The sequence below is a fragment of the Hyposmocoma kahamanoa genome, unplaced genomic scaffold, assembly GCF_003589595.1.
Source record: "Hyposmocoma kahamanoa isolate Upper Pololo Valley unplaced genomic scaffold, ASM358959v1 296, whole genome shotgun sequence".
NCBI lineage: Eukaryota > Metazoa > Arthropoda > Insecta > Lepidoptera > Cosmopterigidae > Hyposmocoma > Hyposmocoma kahamanoa.
Window position 1 is genome coordinate 1,049,255 of NW_020653780.1, and position 22,513 is coordinate 1,071,767.

Genomic DNA, 22,513 nt, shown 5'->3' on the forward strand with positions numbered 1-22,513 from the left:
GAAATCATACTCTGATTTCTAATGCTTGAAATCATACTCTGATTTCTTATGCTTGAAATCATACTCTGATTTCTAATGCTTGAAATCATACTCTGATTTCTAATGCTTCAATCATACTCAAGTCCTGATTTAAGCATTGAGTACAGTTCTGGAATACGACCCTCAGACGCTTTTCACTTAAACGCTTTTTAGTTTGAAGCTTAAAAAATCGTTTACAAAAATGTTTAAGCGTAGTTTAAGTTAAAAAAATCTTGCAACGTTGTGTTGATAGCAAAAACCAAGAATAGACCACTAAAGGTTTTAAGTTAAGTAAGTTTATTTGTAAAACATGAGTTTTATTTTTATTTATAAAATTATTATTCACATAGACGAATTAAGTAACCTGTTTAGGAAACATAAACGGCGGGACTTGAACCTTAGGCACGTCGTTGTAAAAAATGAAATTGTTGAGTATAGAACTGACCAACGCTTACGCTTACAATAAAAAGCGTGCTTATGTGTTTATTTTAAAAAGCAGCCACCTCTAATCGTTCACTTCTGCTGCATGCAGTTGAAGTCTTGACTAAAGGCATCTGAAGTCTACTACCCGAAGTCGAAGTTTCAACAACACGCATTAACTGCAGACGTGCAGTCCATCTGTTAGCAGCCTAAGATCCTACATCGCTACTTCTCAAGACTTATTAATTATACAGTTTAAGTTACCTATACGTTTTCTGAGTGTCAAGTCTTTCCTTCAGTAAAAAAAATCACATGACAACATTAAGCCTGTACCTACTTGAGATTCGTCGGCTTAGCGCGCCAGATAATAATATGCGTTTTTTAAACCAAAATTGTTTGTTTTTGTGATAAGCCGCTTTTCTGGACAGCTATAAATACAATATGCTCTACAAGTATGTGGAGCAACAAACATGTCTTTATACAAGAAAAACTCACTATGAAGTTACAAGCTGCTACAGGAAACAATTAACTATGTAATCTTAATGTAATTACAGAAAGTAATAATCTCAAGAATTACAGGAAAAAGCATTGTTGAATATTAATTATATTTATCACAAACCACAGTGGAAAATTATTATGTTCCAGATGAATACTTCTGCGTAACTAACTAGAACTAACACTTGGATATAACTTACTATACATATGTAAAGAACAGACAATTGTATGTCAAACAAATTACCTGATTAAAAATTAGGGAATTCCCTACACTATGAGTAGCAGAGCAACAAAATTAACTACGGGGTATTACCGATTCTGCAGTGCTATGTTTGCCGAGACGCGTGTTGATAGTTTCCAGACTATCCTGAGCAAATGGAGCTCGGTGATGCAGCGCGTGAGATACAGCACCAACGGTCTCCACCACCAACACCATTTTGGAGCGAATAGAATGCCTGATAGTAAGGCACTGGAATGAGTGTCACATGTGTTCCAGAGTCGCCATGTATAATATTAAATAATTAATTAAAATTCATTGTTACTACCATAGAACAAGAAATTGCCACTAACAAAACATGAACTTTAGTTAGAAATAAAAGATTATTCAAATTCAAATATTATAACCCAAAACAACCAGACTAGAACCAACAGTAAAATTGTGCTAACCAATGAGTCATCAAGGATGTTCAGTTTCCTTGTTATAAAATGTTGACAATTGAACTTTTCAAACTTAGTAATTCTTTTAGAGTAGCAAGTTTTTACATAAACCTGTAGAGTTATACTATACAGAAAACGAACCTCAAAATCTAAATAAGTTTTGATGATGAATTTAATATTAGGAAATGAAACTATTTTTCCGGATTTAAATCGCGTATATTTGTTTTTTCAAACAAACCGACGTTTCGGGCCCTTTACAGGTCCCATGGTCACGGTTGACTGTTGAAAAAACAAATATACGCGATTTAAATCCGGAAAAATAGTTTCATTTCCTATGTGTAACAATCGCGAAAACCTAAGAACTCGAATTTAATATTTTTAACTAATAAATCTGCCATCCACTAACTAAACTGTGGCTAAGTGACAAATAATCAAATAACCATTTTGAATAGCAAAAAGTAGACCACAAAATCTCTTTTAAAAACAGTTAAAATTAGTTAACATGTTCAATTTATAAGAACTGACCCTAACAATGCATAGTTGAAATATCATTAAACAATTTTATTTATGATATCTGAAAAAATTGTTTTTGTCACGTAGTTTTGTCACCACATTTTAGTTAGGGGACGGCAGAAATTTACTCCTAACTACTAATAGTTTCCTTATACAATTTTAATTTATTTACAAACTTTTTTACTTCATCTTTAGGATAGGGTTTGATTGCTAAACACGTAGGTATGTTTTCAGGCTGTTCAATCCATAGCTTGTGATCTATAGAGTTCTCTGTTAACTTGACAGCAACCTTCTTCAAGGTTTCTTCATTCGGTACCTGGAGCCAAAAAAGCATATTTTATACAAGGCCTAGGATAACGTAATACTCAAAAGTTACTTGATTGCACCCCAAAAAATATTTCGAAATTATTTAATTAGGTTTAAAATGTAGAAAAGCAATTTAAAAACTACATAACCTAACTTAAAAATTGCAACTTTTCACCAGAGCCTATGAAAGGAAAACTTTAATTTTCAAACATTTCTATTAGGTAGTGATTTTTGTATTACAAGTTATTCAATGAAGATTTTATAAAATATGGTAATCATTTTACGTATTATTTTCTGAATTTGTTAATATAATTTGAATTAGCTGAATGATGGCATTAAAAACGCAAAATCGACCAAATTCAAGTTAAAGAAGTGTTAATTGCGAGTGTTGATTTAATTTTTATGTACACATAACGTAATCAAATATTGCAACATACCTACAAAATTAAAGAAAAGCAGGTTATGAGAGAATGTACGTCTATTGACTTACCTCTAAAACCACCTTGTGCATATTATCCAAATCTTGCAAATACATTTTTGTGTATTCATCGTCCTTGAATAAATGTAGCACTGCCGTAGATGCATGACATGCTTGAGCCACCAGAGCGCCTATTGACCACCCTAACTCTTTGAGTAAGTCACTTCTAAGCAAAACATATTGCACTGTTGAATTCGCCATTTATGATTTTTTTTAAACTTACTAAATAATATTAGATGATGATAATAATATTAATAAGTTGAGAAATAAGACAAAAAACGTGAAATTCTCTAGCAAAATACATTTAAGCTCCCACCCATATTTAAAAAAATCCCAGCGATTGTTTTGGTTAATTATTGGAAATGGTTACCGCACGAGATTACCATCAAAGTGAGACAGCACAATATGAATTTTTAGGGCTAACTTTTGCGTGATATATTATATATTTTTTGACTAGAAACAAGGAAAATAAGCGCAAATAAAAATCAATTTATATTTGTAACTTGTAACTCAATAATATTTCTTTTATTAATAATTTTGGCTTGGATACAAGTCTTTTGAGCCATGTCTTCGTTTAATTATGTTTCTGTAAATATGGCCGCCACAAAGAGGATAGGCAATTTGAGGCAGTCTGCTTGGATTGACTCGGGATTCCTTAGAACGGGCCGATACGGGTTAATTTAGTTCGAGATTCGTATAATTTCGCATTTTAATCTTCGATTAAGGCACAATAGCACTATCCTATTCCACTTTAAACTAGATTTCACAAAATAATTAAAAGTCAAAATAAAAACGACACTTCCCTCCAAAAGGCCCAGAGCGAATTGCTAACCCAATAATAAAGTACATGTGTAGGATCGGCTAAAAAATTACATGACAGTGACACTATAGTTTTTGACATTTTCAACAAAACAAACTGCATTCCAAAGAGGTTTATTACTGCATTCGTCGTTTTTGGCAGAATATAGGAGATAATATCTTTTTAATCTGTAATTAAATTAACGACAACTTAACCACAGCTTGTACATCTTATAGAAGACCATGGCTTCCGGTTTGGAGAATTATGTAAATCAAACTGTGTCAGTGATAACATCGGACGGTCGGAACTTCATCGGCACATTGAAGGGCTTTGATCAAACTATTAACATAATTTTGGACGAATCTCATGAAAGGGTGTTTTCTTCGTCTGCTGGAGTGGCTCAAGTAGTACTTGGACTTCATATAATTCGTGGAGATAACATAGCAATCGTTGGTCAAATAGACGAATCTATCGATAGTAGATTGGACCTCGGAAATATAAAAGCTGAACCTTTAGGACCAATTGTTCATTAATAGTTTTTGGTAAGATAATGTAATAAATAAGGACTTATTTTTATTCTAGTTTGTTTTTTTTTTAATATAACATAACCTCAAATTATTTTTCTGGGCATCGGAGGTTGTTTATGTACTTACGTGCATTTTCAAGCCCTGAGAAATCTACTGCAAAGTATTATGTGTCCCATATCAGTACTTTGCATTTCTGTATAACACAGCTGAACATATATAGAGTATCTCCTAAAAATAACCAGTAAGACATTGCTATACATAAATCTAGAGTAATTACACCACTAACCTACTCGTAGAACTGTCAACACTTTAAAAAGGTGTTTCGTTACAGAGTTATAATGAATCGGTAGTGGATACTTTGTTAAGCTATACACTTGAAAAATTGCTCCACTTTGATTACTAAATATTACACAGTAATATTGAAATCATTTATCCTCACTGAAAATCTGGTTAAAAAAACTTATTTTAATATTGCTATTGCTGCAACAATTGATCATTGATACATTAGTATAATAAATGTTTAATGGAGATAAAAATAATTGTTTATATGTAATTTGAAGATGTTCATTTCAATTATTACTACTACTGTACTTTGTACCTCACCAACTGTGTGATAAATAACAATTGTGTAATTACCATAACAAAAGCAAATAAATTAATTTAGATTCGAGAGCAAGTCTGCAATTTCTTACACCTAAATTTGGTATAGTGTAATTAGGAGACATAAATTCAGTCAACTATTTACCATAGATTTATCCCTTGATGTAGGTATTGTTTAAGAAGTGTAAAAAAAACCAAAGTGAGTAATAACAACAGTAGAGATTTACTAACTTTATTTCCTTTCTTTGAACATAATGTACTGTAGATGCAATATTTACAAAAAAATAAAGATATTAAAAACAATAATATAATACAGATGAATTAGTTTCATTAAACAATAAAAAAGTACAGCTAATAGCTTTGGAGTAATTTTTTGCAAAACACTGAATTTTGCAATGATTTGCAATTGTCCATATAGGAGGGACCTAATAGCACTCAGCAAGTGCATTATCGCCATTGCTTTTTCATTACCTCTTTATTTGGTGGAACATGACAAAAAAGGTAAAATTTGCAGCCTCCTGGCAGTGGCCCTGAGTACTCTAGTACACCTATGTAGAACTAAGTACACATTACATTTATAAAAAGTCAGGAATTCACTGTTTTATGTCTGAACGTCATTTATACTACATACTCTATATATTATGCTCAGCAAGCAATTTAGTTAACCACAATTTCTTAACAGTGTTATGTCATGTTATAAACCTTTTGAACATTGCATGTCAATGTTTTCGGTTACTTTGATATGCTTTGGAACGCTTCCTTGAAAAAGGCAGGAGCTTATTTTTTACTTTACTTAATATTGGCATATTTATTCTTGTTAATTATTTTATGATAACATTTTCTACATTCATGAAATACAGTAGCACAATTACAACATTATGATCAACTTATCTATGGAAGCTTTTGATCGAAACAAATACATTATTAATCAACATAATACTAATTTTTTTTTTGTACTACTATATTATAAGTGCAACAATAGTTACTAATTAAAACAGCCATTATAAAGCCAAACTACCACTATGAGTAACATTGCATTGTCTTGCTATGTGACTTCCTTCATATCTCAAAATGAGTAATCACTACTTGTTGGGCTCATTAACATAATTTCTTGATGTCTGAAACACAAATAATGTCAGTTACAGCATTACAATTCAATAAAACTGTTTGCAGCAAGTTTCTAAACAAAACAGTAAAATTGTCCAACAAATTACCTTTTGCCATGGGATCAAAATATTTGCAACATTTATTACAATAAAATAACCATTACAAGATTATAACTACCTTTTACAATACTGTACAATTGGAATTTCGGACATCTCGATAAAAACAATTATCCAATCTACTTATTGCTAAAGTTAATTTACCTATAATCTAACTTTGATATGCCATACGCATTCTTTGTCAACGAAATTATACTGGTTTGTTACAACAGAAAAGTATACTTAGTTTTATATTTTAGGACATGAAAGTGGTGTAAATAAAAAAAAAGTTAAATGTTTTATTTTGCATCATTTTTGTGCAAAAATGTTATTCAGTTTCATGCACACTTTCGTATACCAAAATATGACGACACCTTGTTGTTACTAAAATTATTTTCTTATTACATGAATAGCTAAATTACCACAAATTTATTGCAGATACCTTATAAAGAAACATGCAATACAAGAAAGTTTATTCGTCATCATCTATTCGAATAATTGTCAGTTCTATTCCTTGTCTGAAATAAAATCGTCATCACCATAGATATCATCTACATCATAAAAAAAGAAACGGTCCATAACTAGGGCTAATCTTAAGGAATCCTAATGGATTTTGTCAGCTAAATTTGAAAACTTGGTAAATCTGTTTTTGGCGACATCACTTTTTTCCTTTTTAAGGGTAATATTGGGCAATTAAAGCTTAAAATATAATTTGTTCACACTTTTTTAGTTATAAAGGTGTAATCATATCTTGTCATCAATCATTTGTAGTACCTAATTCTGTTTTTTGATCATCAAGCATTTGTAGTACCTAATTCGATTTGAAGTTTAGGAATTTAGCTGACAATTCGGATTCTCATAAGTGGTAGATTTTATATTAGAAAAAGGTTGAATGGAAAATTTCCTTATGCACATAGATACAAATTGTCCACTACTAGACACCAACAGCACCACCTGGAAACACATTTGTATAAAATAATATGAGTTTATTAGATACAAAGCTCAATTACCTTTGCATCTTCTCTTTGTACTGTTGTGTGTTATATATTTGAAAGAATTGCTTCCCATATTCAAATGTTGCAATCATAATTGCACATGCTGGGGCAACTTTAAATATTCGAGGTACAACTCCAGTGAACAATCCTTTAACACCGTGATTATTGTATATTGATTTCACAGTATCTTGTATACTTGTTGCCTTTTGTCTTGCATGTCCATCTGAAAAATTTTAAAATTACAGTCGAGAACAATTTGCAATATGTCATTGTGTGGTAACATTGCGGTAATAAGAAAAAAACTAATTTGCATGCAACTAAATTCACACTTACCAGTATATATTTCTTTTTCACCCAATTCTATTTGCTGATGCGTTTTTACAACGTCAAATGGTAAAGTTATGAATGCAGCAATCTGTAAGTTGAAATTGATTGGTTTTGCTTACATTTTACAAGCAAGTCAAGATTAAGAAAATCTGCCAAAGACAGCCTTAATTAAAGGCTGCTATGATAAAGAAAATGAGAACAAGAAATTATTAATCTTGATACCTACACTGCCAGCTACAGATCCACAAAAGAAATTAAACAGAAATGAATTTTTTTCAGCCTCAGTCTTATTGAATGACCTTTTTATAGTTTCAAACATAGTCCAATACATGCCTGAAACATTTCACAAAACGGTTGTTATATTTCTCAAGAATAATTCATAAACAGGTGAAATATTTAATTATTAAAAATCTTACCAGAAAAAGGAACGTCTCTTAGCAAAGTAGACCCTAATCCACGGAATAGTCCTCCAAGTCCTTTTGCTTTCACTTCTTGCTGTAGGGCACCAGATATTTCTGAAAATCAAGAATATATTTGTCATTTTATATATTTAAGGGTCAACACATGAAACGTAAAAAAAATATTATATGGCAAGAAAACTGGAACTAGTGTTAGCAACCACTAACCAACTTTTTTTTTGTAATTCTTTTTTTTTTACAATTTACATTCGGTTTATAAAATATTTTTCATCAGAGTGATATGGTATACATCTCAAATTCTCCGCGTCTAATGAGGCTTCCTTCGCTTGACGGTCCACTTCGATTGTTTTTGTTTAGCAAAATTTTGGGCAGTTGCTTACGCTGCGCTGCCTTGTTTGGTTTTGAATTCAATATTTCAAATTAAATGTTGTAATATGCATATAAGGTGTTTCCATCATGTACATATTTATACAGTCCACTCGCCAGTACTATATTTAGTTCAAAGTCACATAAGTAGATAATTATATTACCTGCAAACGTCAATTTCTTTGACTGCATCTTTGTCCTAATAAGCTCTAGAGGACTGACAATAGTTACTGCAGTTGTTCTAGCTGTAGCACCGGCCAACATTGGTATCCACATTGGCTGATGTGCTGAAAAGCAAACTCATTCCGTAATTTCTGTTATTTTTAGTGCCTATTAAAACAGTCACATATGTGCTGGGCTTTACTTTAGATCATTCTTATTATAATTTAATTCAAATCTGAAACATAAAGCAAAGCCCAGTTTGCATGACTGGGTTATTTCACGATTAATTTGAAAAAAATTCGGAATTAAAAATGTAATCAAATACCTCAGACAGAAATATATCTGTCAGCAAATACTTACTGGTTTTGGTCCGCTCATTATAATTTTTTTTCATATTATACCGTAATTGTTCATAACAAACAAAATAAATTACTGTACAAGGAACAGCTAACACCAGTGTTGGACATAAACCAGACCATAGTGCAGGAACACCTTCAAATTTTGCTATTTTATAGAATGCATCCTGAAAATATAAAATTGTAAAACACTATGAACAAAATAATTTTAATATTCCTTCCTCATTTTGGTTCACGATGTATTTATGACATAAAGAGTAACTGGCCATAAATAATATCAGCGCTTTAAATGCAAAATGGATTACACAACACTTTTGAGTGGTGCAATCAGCAGTTTCTGACTCCAATGGTATATAGAACTCAATATAAGCCAAAATCATTGCTTATCCCATTTTGCTTTTCAAGTGTCAATATCAATTGACGTCCTTAATATTATTTTTATCATTATCAAGCATATTATCACAACAGTCACAACAGATCTCTGAGTTTCATTGCTATGTCCAAGTAGATAGAAATAGAACCTTGTAATATAAGTATTATGCAATTATGGGAAAAGTTAATAAATAAATAGTAAAACTCACAACATTTTATCAAAATGGATTAGGTTACAATATAGTTACTGCTATGGTAAAATATCTCATCAGTATCAAGTTATTTTATTCCTATTAGAATTTTGAACAACATAAGGTGTTTGCACATTGAATCATAATCTCAAAGTTATAGTTGGTATAAATTATTGATGTCTACTTACAAATGTTCCTTCAAAACGTGTTCTCTTAGGCATCCATGGGGATTCGCCGCAAGGACATAAATGTTCCATTAATCCATTGCAGTATAGATAGCATTTATTCGAGAGTGTGGCCTTCTGCTGAGCCTGTAATCGAATTTTAACTACATCCAGCGGAGTCACTGAAAGATAATCAAATTATGTACATAATTCATACACTTTGACCTTCATTTCCCGTGCATTAAAAACAAGAATAATAAATAACATACTAAATAATGAGGTTATAAGAGCACCGGTACAAGCTGATGCCATTTGCTGAATAGGTGTAATTCGAAACTGTGGATCATCTTCCCGAATCATGGCATCGAGTAAATTTTGGGATTTAAATAATTAAATAACTTCACCAAAACACACATGAGTGATCATATGTTTTTTAATACATCAATGTCAATTGAAACCATAGAGGAAATTGGCATAGACTCATAGACATAGACAAATTGAATCATTCTAAAATTCGATGCGTTCATTTTTTTTTGTGTAATGGTCACTCAGTGAGTAACTTAATAGGGTGCGATGAAACTACAGCAATTCTTTTAAGATATAAAAGGTTCTGCAGAATGTATTTTAACTCCGGCGCGGGTTTTAGCCATAAATATTTTTATGCGTGATAAATATGGTGAAGACTCTACAAAATCTGATATTGCTCACAATATTGCATACCTTACTTACCCTTAAAACACCTTATTAAATAAACTGAATGTTCTAATACATGTTAGAATTGAATAAAATAATTTATCTGTAATACGAGTATGCATCAATTTACATTACATAAAATGTAAAAATGTCAAATTGTTTGCCATTTACTGTGGTTACTGACAATAGTGCATAAGTATTTGCGATATAACTCATATTATAAATACCTTAATCGGATTTGCGTAATGTGTAATCAAAATTTGTAATGATCAATTGGCCTTTGTGGTCAATTTTCTAAACAGCTACTAAGTAGGTGCACTGAGCCACACATGAAGATCTACAAATTTCTAGTTTATGAAGTGCAAAAAGCTACAAATTGGTCCCGTAAACGATCAAACAATTTGTCAAATTTATCCTTCAAATTAATGTTTTCTCCAAACAATGTCGCAAACGATTAAAAAACCATCAAACAACTTTGACAAACTTGCCTGTAGTTCGCACTCGGCCATCTCTTTCAACAGTCGTACTGTACCAAATTATAAAGTTTGTAATTTGTGCAATGAGTAAGAATAATAGATTATAACGTTTCTGGCATTAACTGTAGCACTATGTCTAGAAAAGAAAATAAATATATGTTGGTATAGAGCATAGGTACCACCACTACCAAAATAATTGAAAACACATATTTTTCATATTAATTTAACGTAAAAAATCATAAAAAAAAATATATTATATGGAATGTAGTTTATATAGATAATTCAAGTATTTTTTTCAAATGTGGCAGCACCCCCTGTACAGCATGTAACACCCCCCAACACTAAAACCTCTTTACAATCACAACTTACTCCTACAGCTGTAATTATTTGCACATTCGCTCATGGACTTACATGTCAAACAGGTTATTTTAGATGCACTATTTACACTTTACTATCGATATTATCTTTGTCCATGTTTAACTTTACGCATAGTTGTTATATTTTTGCGCCTTAGGAAACTTTGGCATATGCTAAGTCAGCATCGTTTCACTGCTATGACAATCATGTTTTGTTTTTCTTTTATACTTAATCTGTATTTGTGTTATATCAGTGAATAAAGTGTTCATCTATCTATCTATCAATTGCTTCCAAGGCCCATATCGCCCCCTTAGGATTCTTCAGCGCCCACAGGAAACTATGGTATAGACAATGGTTGAAATGAAATATTAAAAAAAATCAAGAAAAAAAACATAAATTAATGAAAAAACATGTCCATGAATATTTGTTAAAAGAAATATTGCACACAAAGCCAAATGACTATAAAAAATCTAGTAAGGTGAACGCATAGTCAACAACTGAAGTTTGGTTTTACAAACCTACCCGCATACCTTCGAACATGTTTGTCAAACACGCCGTCAATCTAAATTTACATCAAACACGTACATTATTTGACAAACGCAACAAACACGTCAGCAGACGATCAAAAAATTTGACAAATTATTTAATCGTTTACGGGGTGCGACAATTATTTTGACATATAAAGTTTACAATTCTTTCGTAGCAGCGTACTGTATGTACAGTCAAGAGCACGTCAAGCTTGACACTTTGTACTTTGGACCGTTCTTATCGTAAGCGGCATAGAGTTGGATTTAAGTCTTAAGTGTCAAGCTTGACGTGCTCTTGACCCTGTACAAGGTGTTAATTTTTTTTAAAATTTATTGCTGGCCATGGAAACAAAGTCCTTCAGCCGAAAACATAAACGTTTAATTATATTTCTGTAAATATGACCACCACAAAGAGGATAGGCAATTTGAGGCGGCGTGCTTGGATTGACTCGGGATTCCTTAAAACGGGCCGATACGGGTATTGTAGTTCGAGATTCGTATAATTTCGCGTTTTAATCTTCGATTAAGGCACAATAGCACTATCCTATTCCACTTTAAAATAGATTTCACAAAATAATTGAAAGTCAAAATAAAAACGACACTTTCCCTCCAAAAGGCCCAGAGCGAATGACAAGGCGTTAACCATCAAATAAAAAAAAACAAATTAAATTAAACAATGCTCAAGTGGTACGCGGTAGAAAAAGGTTAAAATTAATAGTGAATGTGGGAATGATTATTATTTATAATAACTGTTTTTGGGTAAAGTTACGAGGTTGAATATGTGAAGCTCAATAATTTTGCTTTCCACTCTATGATAAACCATTAAGTTAGAGTTACTCTTAATTACTGAGTGAACATCTTGCTCAAAAGAATAAGTTTATGCGCTCTAAAAATCAGTCACAGCACTGCCACATGGATTGGAGGGCGTTTAAAACAGATAAATTGTAAATTATTATTACAATCTAAAAGCGGAAGCTTGGTATTACTTCATCATAAGTTTGGTAGATGAAACTTATTTTTTGAAATGTTTTCCGCGATCCCCAGGTCACTGATGTGAGTACATTTGCATTTATTTTTCGAAGTTTACATAACGTGACAGCTGTTTCTTATTGGATTTACCGATTATAAACATTTTCTGAGCTTTTTCTAATTCGTCATGTAAAAATTTAAAGGTGTATAGATGCTCGTTCTATTTATGCATAATATGTATAGTGTCTGTCTTTGGTGTTGAATAATTACCAGCGTAACGTATGACAGGAAAATGTATTGAACGGTGTTGGTGATTTCCTTCGAATAATTTTATACTTGAACACATTTTATCGTGTTATTTAAGTCTTACCGGTGATTGTGCACAATTTGGCGCTTGTAATTTTGTTGTTCTACCAAGTCTTTTACCTCAATTGTGCACAATTTCAAGGTCTCATTCAAGTTATCGCTTACGTTATTTTCTTTATATTTTTTGTGTAGCTCTAATTTTCTACAGGTGTTATTGGCAATATTAAAATCAAACTAAACGTAATTTTGGAATTATAATATTTGGAAACATAATTAGCACTCCATTATGGTAATCTCAGTCATTTACATACACATTAAATACGTAAAGTGAATAAATTTTTTTGTTAACAGAATTATGGGGTTGATATGACTTGATGTTTAAATTTTTTAATATTCTGGTTCCATGTTAATTAGATAAAGTGTAAATTAGATAATACATATTACAGTATCATTTAGGGGAAATATATTACTTTATTTATTTATTTAAAGGAAGATCTACAGGTTAAAACTAAATTAAGTAATAATAATAATAACTGAGAGCAAATTAAAGATCCTCACAAATAAAAATATAATAAGGAATCTGGGTGCACAATTTACCTCCTAATATGGAAAAGATCCAGATGAAAAGTATTAGGTAAAATGTTAAAATTATTGCTTACTTATTGTAACAAATTTATTATTATTAAGGAATATATTTAAAGAAACTTACTAATATCATAAATGAGGAATTCAACTTAATTCTTTTAAAGTAAAGATTTTTTGCAATCATGAAATAAATACATTTATACATTCAAATATCATATGGTACTATGGATTAACTAGTATACTTGTTATCTTAGGTGATTCTATATTTTTTACAGGAAATGAAAGGAATATAGTTGAGTGGCTAGAGTGCCTCCATCAACATTTAGCTATGCTGTGCAAACTGAACAATTTATGTAAAAGAAAGTGTTTAAACAAATAACAGCTTTATAAAGTTCATTCTATTGTATTAGCAATTAATAAAATTAATTTCGAAATTATAAAGTACTAGTTGGTGCCTGCAACTTCATCTGCGTAGAATAAGTACTTCGAGTAGCCTACTGTACTATACTAATTTTCATAGTTGTATTGGTTCTCCATACAAATTTTCGTCTCCTATTTCGACCACTTTAAGAATTATTTTTATGACAAAAAGTATGTTCTCCTAAGTCCCATTTTACCATATACCAAAGTTCATCAGTATTGATTCAATGGTTTAGGCGTGAAAACGAAATCTTCAGTTCCTTTCGCGTTGATGCGTTTATAATATTAGTTTGGACTGGATTAATGGAGTATTTGTAAACAAGAAATAAATTGGACATATAGTTTACATTATCGTCAGAGGTCCTTAAGTTTTTCAGCACAGTAAATAATTTATAAAATGTGGAAAGGCCACTTTGTACTCTTTAAAAATGGTAAGAGTCAGCTATCCATTTTATTGAAAATGTTAACTGCCTAATAAACCTGTTTCTATGTATTTGCAATAGTAACAAAGTGTCCTTAATATCATAAACGCGTTCCAGCCTTGGAACAAAGTCTTGATAATTATGGACGAATTTGTTGTAGGTATTATAATATAAAATAAGAAAAATAATATCTGCAAAAGATTTTGTAATTAGAAAAAATAAAGGACAAAATAGCATTGATTTTGGAGTGCGGTCTTTCTCTGACAGCAAAGGACTGCCAGAGAAGAGCCTGGATTTAGTGCCTTTCGAGGTGCGATCTTTATCTGGCAGCAAGAACTGCCAAAAAATAAAATCGCTGGATTAGTCACTTTCGGCGTACGATGTTTTTCTGACAGCAAGGACTGCTACAGATAATAAGATAGCTGGATTAGTGTCAATCGGCGTGCGATCTTTCTCTTACAGAATGAGCTATTAGAAAAGAAGATCGCTGTATAAGTGCCATTCGGCGTGCGATCTTTCTCTGACAGCATAGGCTATTACAAAATAAGATCGCTGGATTAGTGTCAACTGGCGTGCGATCTTTCTCTTACAGAATGAGCTATTAGAAAATAAGATCGCTGGATGAGTGTCAATCGGCGTGCGATCTTTCTCTTACAGAATGAGCTATTAGGAAATAAGATCGCTGTATTAGTGCAATTCGGCGTGCGATTTTTCTCTGACAGCATGGGCTATTAGAAAATTAGATCGCTGGATTAGTGCCATTCGGCATGCGATCTTTCACTGACAGCATGAGCTATTAGAAAATGAGATCGCTGGATTAGTGCTATTCGGCGTGTGATGTTTCTCTGACAGCATGAGCTATTAGAAAATAAGATCGTTGTATTAGTGCGTTTCGGTGTGCGATTTCTCTCTGACAGCATGGGCTATTAGAAAATAAGATCGCTGGATAAGTGCCACTCGACATGCGATGTTTCTCTGACAGCATGAGCTATTAGAAAATGAGGTCGCTGGTTTATTGCCATTCGGCGTACGATCTATCTCTTACAGCATGAGCTATTAGAAAATGAGATCGCTGGATTAGTGCCATTCGGCGTGCGCTCTTTCTCTGACAGCATGGACTATCAGAGAATAAGATCATGCATGGATTGTCAGTAATTAGAAAGACTGCAACCCAAAAGCCCCGTATTCCAGTAATTTTACCCTCTAGGTACCGTTTGTCTTGACTTCGTATTTTTGGAATTTTATCTGTCAATAAAACTATTATTACTATTTTTAAGACTTCATTGCCGCGACTTATTTGTCTAGGTCGCGTAGAATTGTGCTATTTTAAACATGTAGATAAGGTGCTATTCAATTATAATTATATAACTTAAATTTTTCAGTCGTTTTCATAATTAGAACTTCTATCAAGAATTTTTTCCTTATTTTTGGCACTTAGCCAAGTGCACATTAAAGGTGTACTAACTTCGTTATTTTCAAATACAAGACCTTTTAAATTGATACTAGATTCTTGTGATATATTGGTTTATTTGTACAGTTTAATAATGTTAAATATGTCAAATATTGTGAATGTCGTAGATTGGCAAAAATGCAAATGCTATTTCTATTAATAACTATTATTATGCAAATGACTTGGCAACGGTGCTCTGTGACTTTTAATGTTATGCCCGTCTTTTAAAATAGGTATGCTTGATATACCCGTACAGGTCGTTAATTGCGTTATGAATTTTTATTGAATTGTTTAGAATTGAAATTCATTAATCGAGGAGATCGAGAAAATTTGAGAGATTTAAAATGAAATAATATAACATAACGGGGTTTTGTTGTTAAATTCCAAATATCGTCGCCTTATAGTGAAAATCTCGCATACGCGTTTTTTTGTCGAAGAAATACATATTTTCATTAAGTAATATAATATCTGAAAAAGGTATAACTTAACTAATTAAAATGCTAACTACAAACATTATCGCGTTTACTACATTTTACATCACATTTTTATTTTCGTCCTGAAAAATGACATAGAAATCAGATACGAGGCATTCTCTCTTAAGACAACGAATTATAAATATGTATATAAATAGTATTTTATTTGCAGTTTTTCAATGAATAAGAATGAATAATAATCTTAATTTCAACTACTATTCAAAGGTGCCGATAAAAATTGTGATATTTATTAATCAAAAAGATTATAACAATCGTTGTAGTGTGAATAAATAATAGGTATGGGTATTAAAAAATACTAGGTATAGGTAATTTTAAAGTTAGTTTTTTCTATCTAACTTGAGTGGCAATTTTTATTATTTACATTTTTTTCGTTTATTTTCCAAAACAAAATTATGTATGGTTCTTAAATCTAACTTACCTACTGCAATCCCTTTACCGGGTTTATACGTAGATGAGTATTCTAGTAAACATTAAATAATGTTTCATGATAAAATTTTAGCCTATTTAAATAATAAATATTGCCACCGAAATTACGTAGAGAAAATTAACCTGAAAATTAATAATATTATTAATAAATCTTTAAAATTACGTGACATTATTATGCGAGGAATATTTTAATTACCCGTATCTTAAAAGACAGTAATCGTCATAATCAACCCATTTACACGTCTCACTGCTGGACACGGGGCTCCCTCGGGCGAGAGTTGAAGCCATAGTCCGCCAGTCTGGCCCAATGCGGGTTGGGGATATTTGCCGAGGGCTGTGGACATTTTTCGACGCTCAGGTTTCATCACGATGTTTTCTTTTAACGAAAACCTCATAGTATTTTTTTTTCAATTAAACGGACTTGCTATTAACCACTACCTAGCTCTAGCTGGAGCAAAGATAGGATATACGATGCAACAATCTCGTCCAGAAGATGCCTATTCAGTCGTACCAGATACTCGGGTTGTATGGGCTCGGAAAAACAATTTCAAAGTAAAACGAAAAACTCACAGCTGCAAGGCTGGATTCGAACCCACGGCTTCTGTTTGAGATGCAGTAGATTAAGCCATTAGACTACCACGGTTTAGAAGATAGTACGTACCCAAAATAATGATTAACAATAGAATTAGTGTACTAGTGTTTAACTTGCAAAAAGCAAAGTAAATAAAAAAATGAAAATATCAAGGTGTATATATATACACCTATATAGGTATAACTATGAATTATGCTTCAAAATATATTTTTACCTTGATATTTTCATTTTTTTATTTACTTTTCTTCAATATATATATATATTGAAGCATCGAGCTAAATAAAAAAAATAATTATTACAAATAACTTATATACGCATACGAAAAAGTCAAAATAGTTTTAAAAAAAAATCAATATAGTTTATGGTTATTTTTTATGCCTAGAAACATGATTTCAGTGTGTAGGTAGTGTTTAATAATCACCATTCATCGGCACATCGAAGATAAGGTAATTATTTCGATGAAGTTGATATATGTTTAATACTTACTGCATTATGATTCGATAGATTACAATATTTATTTTTTATATCTTATCTGTATACGGCGGTTTTTGGCGCAGCGCCGCTGAGACTACGTCAAGAAACACCGTTGTTTATTTAAAAGGCTAATTAATTAGTCTTCAGCAGCAAAGTGCCTCAGATGTTAACTTTTCATTAATAGAGCACTCGTTTGTAAAATGGTTTCCGATATGTACCGACACACCCGCTAACAATCTCGTATCGTAACGAACCAGTAAGTAAATAACTATAAATAGTGCGCCTATTTCCCGTGAGGCACTTCGTAACAGAAGGTGTATAAATTGTTATAAATGGCATATTGAAGTGATCGTTTGAAGCGAAATCGTAAATGAGTCACATCTTTTGTAACACGTGAGTAATATCTTTTACGTGATTCTCGATTATTCTACGTACGTACTTGTTTATATTCGCGGAACCTGTTAAAAAGAAACATATACAAAACCTTTAACTACGCACATATGAAGAACATACGTACTAGGAACCAAGCAGGTGCTAATGTATAACGTACAAAAGTGTACGTAACCAGTAACGAACGGTAGTGAATTTAGTCTGTGCGATTTTTGCTCTAAAAGTGGTTAATTACGTAACCAAACGTCATTAAAACATGCGGAAAATGTCAATTAGGAGTATAATGGCTTGTTGAATGGTTCAATGTTAAGCGTAATTTATACTCTAAACTTGCAGTAATATGTTGATTGTATGTTCTCGTATTGTTGTAGTGAAATACGGTACTTGAGAAAACAAATGTAGACATATTCAGAAGTAGGTAATTTGGACGTATGTAGACCATGTTACCTTTAAGAGAGTCGCTTCCACTCGGAGCGCCGCCGCCGCTTGCTCCAGACGCACAATGTCTTTTTCGTTCTTATTAAATGGATATAAAACTTTTTGTAACTTTTAATGCGATTCCGTGTGGATAAGTGCAGTCACTACCTCAGTTCAAGTGATCATGGCAGTAGACATCGACGGCGTACGGCACCTACGCACCAATGGAAAACATCCATTTTGGACATTACATTGTCTCTAAATGCCTTTTGAAGCTGAAAAACAATTTTTAAAACAAAATTTAATGCACCTTCTTTTCTGAACATTTTTACTCATCTCAAAATTTGAAAAATGCATTGTTGTTGTTAATTGAAAACAACGATGTCTCATTATTCATTAACTATTGACAGCATTTTCACAAAATTTGACACAGATGTCAGTTAAGGTTCTACTAACTTAAAAAGAAAAAATAGGGATTGGCAAAGCCCGGCCGATTTAAATCCAAATTTCCCGTTATTTTTTGATCACGATGTTGTCTCAGGGTGACGGACAATTTGCAATTTAAAGCCCTGATTATGAGCATTCGTGCTGCAACTGCAACTGATTATGAGCACTCGTGTCGCTAACCACCAGGCGCACGACTAGTTCATCCCGTTACTTTTTTATAAATAAAATAATGTAAATAAAAAAAGTCAGCAGTCATTGTGTCCGGTTTTCATATAAAAGTTTTAACTTCAAACGCTACTTTTGCCGACTTAGTCATTATGATCAGTTTTACATATACTACTTACTGCGCACTACATTCGACAAATTCGTGCAAAAACTTGAATAAAAGCCATAGGTACTATATAGTACATGAAGCAAACAATTTCGTCCCTGCACGGGGAAAATACTGTGCCACTGGTTAATGTAAGTTCCATCACATTCAATGCGGTCATATTATACGTGTAGACAGTCTACAACGTTTAATTTTTTAGTTCCTTTTTTATTGTATTGCATGTCAAAGAAAAACAAAAATGGATTTTTGAAATTGTAAGACTAATTTCTGTAATAAATAATAAGTTGTGTGTTTCATATTATTCTATAAAGTATTGATTATGTTCTTTCAGCAATGTTCTTTACATACATTATACAAGACAAAGAAAAGTTCGCGAGACAAGACAGCGTTATCGGGTATCTAGTACCCATTGGTACACCAGATGTCGATACCAATATCAAATAGCTATTTTTTTTTTTATATTGACAAGCTGTAGTTTATCAAAGCTAGTCTTACTACTAAGTTCTAGTGATAACAAACAAATCAATTAGATGGCGCGATAGTGTCGGTTATTCTTCTATTTTGTTTAGGATTAGCGCTATATATCTTTATTAGGAAGCGTTAATTTGTAAATTAGTTTGTAACACACAATGCCGTCTATTAACACGCATATTTCTTAAAGTTCAGAGAATAATTTTAGCTTATTATCTGATATTCGAATAATATTTCAAGGAAAAAAACTGACTTCGTATACTTCATATTAAAGGGGAATTAATTGATATCCACAGCCCTTTACATAATATAAACTACTTCTAGGCTATTTAATCAGCGCCATCTAAATGTACACCGGAATTGTGACGTTTTTCAGAGTTACGATCTGTAAACTCTGAGATATAGTCGAAGTCCAAAAATGTAAACAAACAACACCAGCTGTCAAAGTGACATCTCATAGACCATAAACCTTTTTTTCCACGTTCGTTTATTAACAGGTTCCACTGTATTGTGACTAATAAACTATAATTGATTATTACCCTTTTGGGTTGAACAATTTACAAAACTGTTTAGAAACATTTTGTGTCATAAAATAATTTCAATTAAAAAAATACCAGGAAATGAGAAAGGTCACGGCCCATGGAAAATTATGCAAAAGAAACTTCTCAGAATATTCTTTATATTGGGAACATAAACTATGTTTTCTATATCAGTGGCTAAAGTGTTAAATATTGACTTTTGTTTTTACTCAGGCAAATTAGGAACAAATAACGTATTTTCATGTATAAACAAAAGCTTATCAGTTTTTGTTCGCTATTATTCAAAAATGTATTATAAGAGAGTACAAAGACAGGACAGATGTTAGTATAATGTTATCTGTAATTGCTATTGTTCTCGCTATTTGACATACAAAGAAAGATTTTAGAAATGAAAAAATAACGGGTCGAAGCTTTTGCGCCACCTACAAGCTTTATACTTTTTCAAATTAGTTTTTTAACATTAAAGGACAAAAACTGTGGCATAGGTACTATTATACATGAAAATACATGATATGCAATAAAGTATTGAGTACCTACATCATCTGATCCTATTTTTTTGCAAATTTAACCTTGATCTTTAACAATAAAAGACCAGAGTATATATTTTTTTTTATTCACTTCCACTCGACGTGCTTGAATCAGAATCAGTAACATTAATTATAAAAGTCTCGATACGTCATCGATAAGGTGGTCTAGCTGCATCATTTTGTTCTCTTCTTTTATTATGTGCTGAACACAATCACTCCACCTCTGTGGTGTCACCAATTGTAGACCTTCTTCGAACAATTGTCTCACTTCGTTCATTTTGAAGGTCTTATTGTTCCTAGCAACATGCCCCTTTACTTGCGTCCAAACCAATTCGATGGGATTTAATTCGCAGTGGTAAGGGGGCAGTCGCAGAATGGTGACACCGTGTTCAGCAGCCAACTTTTCCACGGCTAATTGTTGATAATTAGATTTTTCTTTATTGACTATTTCTAATAGTTCAGCTTTGACCATGCTGTCTTCGAATGTAATATTCTTTGATTTCATCCATTCTTGAATATTGCTTTTCCGCCAGGCAGAAGAAGGGGTCTGTTCTAGCTTTCGAGAATGGTAGGGGGCATTATCTTAAACTAAGACCGAGTTCTCTTTCAATCTCGGTAAAATACCCCTTAACCACTCCTCGAAATGCTCGGAATTCATTTCATCGTGGTAATCTTCGGTTTTCTTTTTTGATTCGAAAATCAGCAAACCACCGTCTACAAAACCCTCTTCACTGCCCACGTGTGATATTATTAATCGCTTTCCCTTTCCTACTGGATTTTTTAGCCCTGTTGTGAGCCCTTCGAGGAAGGCTTCTCTTGACGATTTGATCTTCGTATCAACCCATGTCTTCTTAACTGCGTGCCCTGCAAATAAAGCAATGATCAATTACTTGATTATTATCTATGAAACATTAAAAAACAAAATGGCGATCAAAATTTTCTTTTTATTCCATATCATAATAAATGTCATTGACTAAACGGGAATGAAAATTACCTTCGTTAATCCAAGTTTCGTCTTGATAATATATAAATCTCCCTTCATTGCGATATTGCTTGATCGTCATTAAATATCGTTTTCGCCACAGTACGATGTCTTGCCGGTCAATCAAACAACTGCGGCGCGTGCGGGTAGCATACTTGAAATTCAAATGTTTCAGCACTTTTCTCATAGTATAGGATGAAAAATCAGGCAGATCAGAATCGTCGTTTACAGCTTGGACTATCTAAAAATACACATACAAACATTAAAAAACTTAATACTGAATAGACTGAGATAAAATAATCTTGAATTTAGCAGCATTCCTTTTTTCAAATCGTTTCAAACCATATTAGCACAGATTGCTTGTATTAATGATAAATACCAGTTAATTTAACTCTCATCAAATCTTTAGAATCTTATTGATTTATTTTGAATTAGTATTCAGATAATTATCTTTAATAATTCCGGTACAATATACTGACCTTTTTAATTGTCGGGCTCTCGTTTCTATAAAAAAATTCATGTACTTTTCTTCTAATGGCAGAAAAGGTGAATTCATCAAGTTTGTTTAGTATATCGGTCTTCGGCCCACTTTTTTCGGGCGATTTAAATTCTTCTCCAGCTTGATTTTCCATCACTATTCTCCGGACGGTTTTTTTAGATATACCCAGAATCTCAGCTGTTTTGTTGGCACAGTTGCACAAATACCAATATTCATTTTGTGGCCAGGTATTAAATGTATGCTTGTAGACATTCATTACCATAACCTTCTCGGTTACAGACATTGCAAGGCGTGGTCTTTTTTTCGGCGGTGAAAGAGTGTCTTTTTTTGTTGAAGAACCTGGTTCTGCCTC

General features: G+C 32.3%; 3 protein-coding genes and 1 pseudogene across 6 annotated transcripts; 2 read left to right on the top strand and 2 right to left on the bottom strand.

Annotated features, from left to right (window-relative positions):
• Window positions 1–368: 368 nt before the first annotated feature.
• On the bottom strand, window positions 369–3,302 carry LOC113229285 (putative peptidyl-tRNA hydrolase PTRHD1). Of its 2 annotated transcripts, XM_026462830.1 has the most exons (3): window positions 2,900–3,302; window positions 2,286–2,419; window positions 369–1,789 (listed from the first exon to the last, which is right to left on the bottom strand). In XM_026462830.1, exons 1-3 carry the CDS (start codon window positions 3,086–3,088, stop codon window positions 1,534–1,536), a joined length of 579 nt encoding a protein of 192 aa, XP_026318615.1. In that variant the 5' UTR covers window positions 3,089–3,302; the 3' UTR covers window positions 369–1,533. The 2 variants fall into 2 exon arrangements, with proteins under 2 accessions (XP_026318615.1, XP_026318616.1); XM_026462831.1 differs by lacking the exon at window positions 369–1,789 and having other exon boundaries at window positions 1,937–2,419.
• A 388-nt stretch (window positions 3,303–3,690) lies between these two features.
• On the top strand, window positions 3,691–4,815 carry LOC113229293 (U6 snRNA-associated Sm-like protein LSm8). Its single transcript, XM_026462841.1, has one exon. The coding sequence runs from the start codon at window positions 3,929–3,931 to the stop codon at window positions 4,217–4,219; it is 291 nt and encodes a 96-aa protein (XP_026318626.1). The 5' UTR covers window positions 3,691–3,928; the 3' UTR covers window positions 4,220–4,815.
• A 229-nt stretch (window positions 4,816–5,044) lies between these two features.
• On the bottom strand, window positions 5,045–9,945 carry LOC113229272 (solute carrier family 25 member 40-like). 3 transcript variants are annotated; one of them, XM_026462814.1, is made up of 9 exons: window positions 9,637–9,945; window positions 9,392–9,549; window positions 8,645–8,807; window positions 8,287–8,409; window positions 7,754–7,852; window positions 7,564–7,670; window positions 7,344–7,425; window positions 7,026–7,233; window positions 5,045–5,931 (listed from the first exon to the last, which is right to left on the bottom strand). In XM_026462814.1, the coding sequence occupies exons 1-9, from the start codon at window positions 9,725–9,727 to the stop codon at window positions 5,880–5,882; spliced, it is 1,083 nt and encodes a 360-aa protein (XP_026318599.1). In that variant the 5' UTR covers window positions 9,728–9,945; the 3' UTR covers window positions 5,045–5,879. The 3 variants fall into 3 exon arrangements, with proteins under 3 accessions (XP_026318599.1, XP_026318601.1, XP_026318600.1); XM_026462816.1 differs by having other exon boundaries at window positions 9,392–9,514; window positions 9,637–9,730; XM_026462815.1 differs by lacking the exon at window positions 5,045–5,931 and adding an exon at window positions 6,369–6,533.
• A 2,366-nt stretch (window positions 9,946–12,311) lies between these two features.
• LOC113229250 overlaps window positions 12,312–22,513 on the top strand; it is a 35,272-nt pseudogene continuing 25,070 nt past the window's right edge.

Excerpts from the sequence above, each read along its gene's own strand:
- LOC113229285 (XM_026462830.1), bottom strand. The coding sequence starts at position 3,088 with ATGGCGAATTCAACAGTGCAATATGTTTTGCTTAGAAGTGACTTACTC. Across the intron at positions 2,420-2,899 it reads TGCACAAGGTGGTTTTAGAG|GTACCGAATGAAGAAACCTT; the intron begins GTAAGTCAATAG and ends TTTTGGCTCCAG. Across the intron at positions 1,790-2,285 it reads CCCTATCCTAAAGATGAAGT|AAAAATAGTTTCATTTCCTA; the intron begins AAAAAAGTTTGT and ends ATTTAAATCCGG.
- LOC113229272 (XM_026462814.1), bottom strand. The coding sequence starts at position 9,727 with ATGATTCGGGAAGATGATCCACAGTTTCGAATTACACCTATTCAGCAA. Across the intron at positions 9,550-9,636 it reads TCTTATAACCTCATTATTTA|TGACTCCGCTGGATGTAGTT; the intron begins GTATGTTATTTA and ends ATTATCTTTCAG. Across the intron at positions 8,808-9,391 it reads CACGTTTTGAAGGAACATTT|GATGCATTCTATAAAATAGC; the intron begins GTAAGTAGACAT and ends TTATATTTTCAG.
- LOC113229293 (XM_026462841.1), top strand. The coding sequence starts at position 3,929 with ATGGCTTCCGGTTTGGAGAATTATGTAAATCAAACTGTGTCAGTGATA.